General features: G+C 36.1%; 1 protein-coding gene across 1 annotated transcript; it reads left to right on the forward strand.

The window, feature by feature from the left end:
* The first annotated feature begins 4,207 nt into the window (after positions 1-4,207).
* Positions 4,208-5,994, forward strand: LOC125200459 (eukaryotic translation initiation factor-like). The gene is made up of 2 exons (XM_048098104.1): positions 4,208-4,577; positions 5,890-5,994. Exons 1-2 carry the CDS (start codon positions 4,422-4,424, stop codon positions 5,992-5,994), a joined length of 261 nt encoding a protein of 86 aa, XP_047954061.1. The 5' UTR covers positions 4,208-4,421.
* Positions 5,995-6,000: the final 6 nt, after the last annotated feature.

Genomic DNA, 6,000 nt, shown 5'->3' on the forward strand with positions numbered 1-6,000 from the left:
CTGACCAGGAGGAACGAATGGACTTGAAGATGGAGGAATTGAAGAAGGAACTGCTGACTGCAATCAAGCAGAACACTCCACCACCTTCTCCAACTGGAGGCCAAGAAGCCCCAGCACTACCGTATGATCAGCCGGACAACTCGCCGGATGTGGAGCAAGCGAATGCCGCAGGTTACTACAATTCCAACGGCAATTGGATTCCGGGGAAACAAAGAGATGCACCGTGGAGGGACCACCAAAATTTCCGATGGGGAGATGGGAATCAGAATCAGAACCAAAATCAGGCTCCAAATCAACCCAACCCCCAACCGAACCAATATCCCAACCGCGGACCAACAAACCCTGACTACCAGTCTAACTGGGTTGCATGTTTAAATGTATAAGTTAACTTAACAAAGTCTAAGTCTTTGTTTTAGTAGACCGGTTGTGGGCGTCGTCCACTTTAAGGTAACACGGTCAGTTCTAAACAAAGAAAAAGATGAATTTCACAACCTAGATGGAATTTGACTATCCATCGAGAAAGGTTGCAATGTCAGTCCGCATATTTCTAAGCCTTACTGAAATAAGATGACATTGGTGTGGTATAGCACTGAACGGATCTAACAGCAAGACTTGCCTTAGGCTATCTACTGAAAGGCGAGGTCTTGATAAATATTTGTTTCTTAATCAATGTAGGTTAGCATTGAGCATACGGTATTGATTATGCATTACTTTGACTTATCAAATGGTGCGGGTTTTTCGTAACCCAATTATCCTGATATATTGGGTAGTGGTGATCGATATCTAGCGGTGCTAGGATTGCTATTATATTGAATCGTGCGCGAGCTGAGTCTCGTTTGATAATGTCCTCAAGAGGAGCGCGAAACAAGGTTTTATTATTCGGAACCTAGCTAGTTGGAGTGTGATTACTCTATGAATAATAAATAAGCGTTTCATGCTAAGTCCACTCTTGGAATTAATAAGAAGTTAATTAATTAAGTCAATAGCAGACATTAATTAATTAATGGACATTTTAATCTTAAGCACGGGAAATGAAAGTTAAACGGAAACCCGGATTACTTGTAATTTCGGATTTGGATGGGGAGAGTTCAATATTACTTCTGTAGTGGCTGCTCGTAATATTCCAATTATAACTTATATTAAATTGTGGGTTCAATTTAATTAGTAAAAAGTAAATTGGATGAGCCCATATCCAAAACCTTCCATAGATCCCTGTCTGGGCCCAAAAGGAACTTAATATAAATAGGAGAATAAAGGAGACAGAAATAACACAATTTTATTTGCTAAAATTTTCGAAAATTTCAGCTCTCACAAGCTGTAGGAATTTTCGAATTCCTCTCCTATTCCAAAAAGGATTTCTTCTGTCTTCTTTATTTAAGTCCTAGTATTCTAGTAAGATCAGCCCACACTGATATTGGGATACAGTTCGGGAACCAGAGAGAAGATTTGTGGTTTAGTACTCAAAGCATCACGTGGAGAAGAAGCTAGCCATCTTCAATTCTTTGGAGAATTAATTAGGTATTTTTCTGCTCCGTAGAAAAGCATGTTTTAGGTTTCAATATTCTTAAAGCATGATTGATTCAAGTTATGAGCATGATACATGTGATAATTACGCGAATAGCTTTTGTCTAAATAATCTGCTAAATAGATCTGATTATTATGTGATTCATGTATTCAGCCATTTTCTTCCGGGACGAAGCATCCTATGATTTGGAATGAAGTAATTTGCATAATCAGTGTCAATGTCACAAACCTGCAGTTCAACAATGCAACGGAATAGGTAAAAAAACGCAGAAATGGAGTAATTAGCATATTCATTCATCACTACCACAAATCAACATCTCAACAATTCCTTCCAAAAGATACACAAAGACACTTCAACAATGCAAAGCGAAACATAAAAAATAGCAAAAATGGAGTAAATAGCATATGCATTCATCGATGTCACAAATCTGTAGTTCAACACAAAAGTTAAAAAACAGTGATTTTCGTAAACACCTACTAATAAAAAATAAATCAATCATTTGCTCTAATTTGTTAATGGGTCGAAAGCATATAACGAGAATTTTGTGAATGGAGAACAAAATCATACTCTAATTTTGTGGATGGAGATAACCCATCATAAATCTGAGACATTGTATTCATTCCTCCACCAAAACAAACCTAGTTCGAAAAGTAATTAGGATTGTGAAGAAATCGATACCTTCCGAATCAAGTCCGCATCAGACACGCTTGAAGCCTATCGCGTCGTCCTCGTCAAGGGAGCACAACGAGCAGCGAGTGGTTTCTTCTTTCCCAAATCTGTATTTGCCCCAATTTCTGTTCGCCCTAATTGGGCGTGAGATTTAAGCTCCCTCTCAATTGAAGCAGTTTGAAGCAATTTTGCTGAAGTGGACGAGGGAGAAGTTGGTAAAATCTAATTTAGCATTAATTATTGCAACCATAGATACAACTAATCGCAGGGGTGGAGGGGGGTAGAGATAGCTCAAAAAATTGGTTAACTATCCCAAAAAGTGAGACGGGTCAGGTTTATCTTCCGGGTCAACAACCCTTTCCCAAATGTGAACCAAATAGAGGAAAATGGGTGAAAACATTCCACTAACCTATAGTTTCAAGGCAACCAATCGAACCCTTAGTGTACCAATCTATTATTGGTACCCAAGGATACTTAACAATTTATAAAGGGTCAATTTAAATGAGAAAATAGGAAAACGTAAAACAAATCAAAGATACTCTACTCGCTCGTCATAACCCAATTGACAGTATTATCAGATAAAAATCAACATGAAAAGGTTAAAATTACAATCTAGATGAGAAAACCAATGAATGAAACCCTAAATTAAACCAATAGTATTTTATTTACTCAACGTGATTTTCTTTCTTTAGAATATAATAGTACTCCTATACTTCACCTCTCATCTTTCAATATCCCATAGTAGTATCTAGGGATGTCAATCAGGCCGAGCCCATCGGGTTTCGGGCCGACTCTACTCGGGTTGCGGGTTAATCAGAGTGGCTAATCGGGTTGTGATTTTTTTTTCGGGTTATAAAAGTTCAACTTTAACCCTAAAAGCTAGGGTTTCAGACTAGCCTAACGAGTTAATCGGGTTACTACCGATAAGATTAACATGCGATCAAGCCAATAAATAATAATGAAAATTAGTTATATTCATAAAGTGTAAAATATTTAATTATGATAAATTTGAGATAAATGCTCAAACTCAATCATAAACATGATCAAATACTAATTTTTTGAGATATTTCGTGAAATTTTAATGCATATTTTAGGAATTTAAATATTTTCTAAAGTGAATTTGAAGTTTTTAATTATTTATTAACTATTATATTATTAAAAATTTAATATATAATTTTTATATTTAATATAAAATTGAAAGTAATTTTTTTAGTTATCTTTACTCTAAAATTAAGCAATGAAGTGTCGAATTAGAAGTAAAAAAATAGAATAATATAAACTTTATTGGGTTTTCAGGCCAGCCATCGGGTTTTCGGGTCTGGCCGTAACGGGTTGCGGGTTAATCGGGTGCAGGCTAATCGGGTTTTAATTTGATCGAGCTAGAAATTTCCAGCTCTAACCCTACAAATTTAACGAGCTATTCGGATCAGTCCACGGTTGCGGGCTACATTGACATACCTAGTAGTATCTAGATTATGTAAATCATATTCGATATTTTATGTATATACTAGTAGTAATTCTTCATTATTCACTACATTAAAATCGAACCGCTGTGATCCAATTTTGAAATTAATAGATAATATAAATAACCGTGGTGTACTTTATTGCCTAATTCATCTTTATATTATTACAGAGATTATCTTATCTAAAGATGGCTACTTTCCATTCATATTTCTTTACCTAAAAACACAAAATAAAAAGATGGGATGAAATCCAATGCACAAAACGGCAACAAAACAAACATCCATAACGCCACTGCATATACCGAAATTAATCATATTGCAAATTTGGTAATATACTCTTTAGGATGTACTATTTAATTTAATTTTTTTGGCATTTGAAAATTGTCTTGTTTTTATGATCCATCATTCATGTGTGAAAAATCGACCTAATTTTACACAATGCTAAAATAGTTAATAAGTCGGTTTTCCGAAAATGCCCTCGAAAAAACCAACCCAATCTTCCACTACAAATAAGGGTTTTTCTGTGGGCATATATAAACACACCACCTCACCTTTGCACTCTCCTTTTCTCCCAAATAGAGAGAGGAAACCCAATCTCTCTCTAAAAATCCCTCTCCTATCTTTCCTTTTATCGCCGATTTCTTCACGTTTCACGTATATATATCTACATATATACGTAACAATACAAATTATCTGTATATCACGCATATACAGATACCTTTTGCGGCGGATTCAACTGTTCGGTGGATTTTGATTTGCGAGTTATGCAGGCTGATCAGACAGTTTTAAGCTTGAGACCAGGTGGCGGCACGCGCGGCGGAAGCAGAGCATTCGTCCCACGCTTTGATTCATCTGCGGCGCCGAATTCCGATCTGCCCGTGCTGCGTCCTCACGGCGGCGGTGCTGCTTCTTCTCTCAAGGTAGATGCTTTCTTTTTGCAATCCGGTGTCAGATCTAGGTTTTCTTGATTTGTTTTGGGATCTTTTTTGTTGATTTATTAATTTATCACGTTGTGGTGCATTTGCAGCTTTATGCGTGATGATTAGTCTACTGTGCTGTTGTCATAGTGGTTTTTTTCCCGATTTGGAATGAGTGTCGTTTATTGTTGTTGTATCTAATCTGTCGGTACTTTTTTTTTGGAACTTTTAGATTTCAGCATTAGCTGATTGAATGCTTTAGGCTAAATATATTCTCTTTATTCTTTAAATTGTTAGCAGCGGTTTAGATATGATTGTTTTGCGGTTTTCAATTAATTTTCTCTTCTGCTAATTATACTGGAAATCTTTTGTTGTGTCAAGGAATCTCATAACGGCTTTTATTTTTTTCTTCTTGAAAGTTTAGATATTTCAACAAAGAGAATAAAGTCGTCTTTGCATTTTCATATTAAAAACATGTAGGTTGTTTAGAACGTGTCATCTTCTATACACGAGTGGTGAAAGTTGAGTTTTTTTAGTATTGATTTGCTGATCTTTGGCTTTTCTCTCAAGGTGAGTAATTTCTGTAATCTGTAGAATGTAGATATATGGGCCAAACAATGCATAACTGGAGGCCCATTTTTCAACTACTTAGTTTATGAATATTACCAGTGTCTTGTTGTGTCATTGGAATGTTTGAGCAATTACATATATGCCTGTATGGGAAAGGCCCAATTGATTCATTTACAATAATCAGACTGCAAGCATTTTTGGTTGCAACACTCTATTTTTTGAGAAACTGAGTAATTCTCGTTGATTTTTGTGTGATTGGACTTTCTGAGCAGTTACATGTATGCTTATTTTGGAAAGGCCCAATTGATTCATTGTACAACCATCAGTTTGGGCAAGCATCTTGTTACAAAACTCTGTTTTTTGAGAAACTGAGTCATCCTTGTTGATTTTTGTGTTTCCCAGCTTGTGACATTGAATTTTTTTGGGAAAGCACCTCTCATACTCTGTGACATCTTGCTATCATTGTACCTGAGTTAGCTACTAGAGATGTACTTCAACAAACGATAGATCTTTCTTCTATTACCGTTCTGGATTATTTGTCACTCAGTCCAAGTCCAACTCCATAATGTTATTTGTTCATCTGTGTTATTTGGTTTAGTTGTTTCCCTGTGCATTATTTTCTCTGTTCTCTTAAAAGGCAATTCTCTATGTAAGCCAACTGGCAGTTCAGAAAAAATTCTTTGAGAATACGAAATTATCATGTACTTGTATGCTCGTTTTAACTGTCTTTTGCTATGTATTGCAGACTGGAGAATCTCGATTTGAGGGTCATGAGCGGATCCGTTACACTAGAGATCTGTTACTTAAGCTAAGGGAGGTAAGGCTTCTTCTTGGTGCCCTTATTCTTTAGTAAATA

Source organism: Salvia hispanica, unplaced genomic scaffold (genome assembly GCF_023119035.1).
Source record: "Salvia hispanica cultivar TCC Black 2014 unplaced genomic scaffold, UniMelb_Shisp_WGS_1.0 HiC_scaffold_981, whole genome shotgun sequence".
In the NCBI taxonomy this organism is placed as follows: domain Eukaryota; kingdom Viridiplantae; phylum Streptophyta; class Magnoliopsida; order Lamiales; family Lamiaceae; genus Salvia; species Salvia hispanica.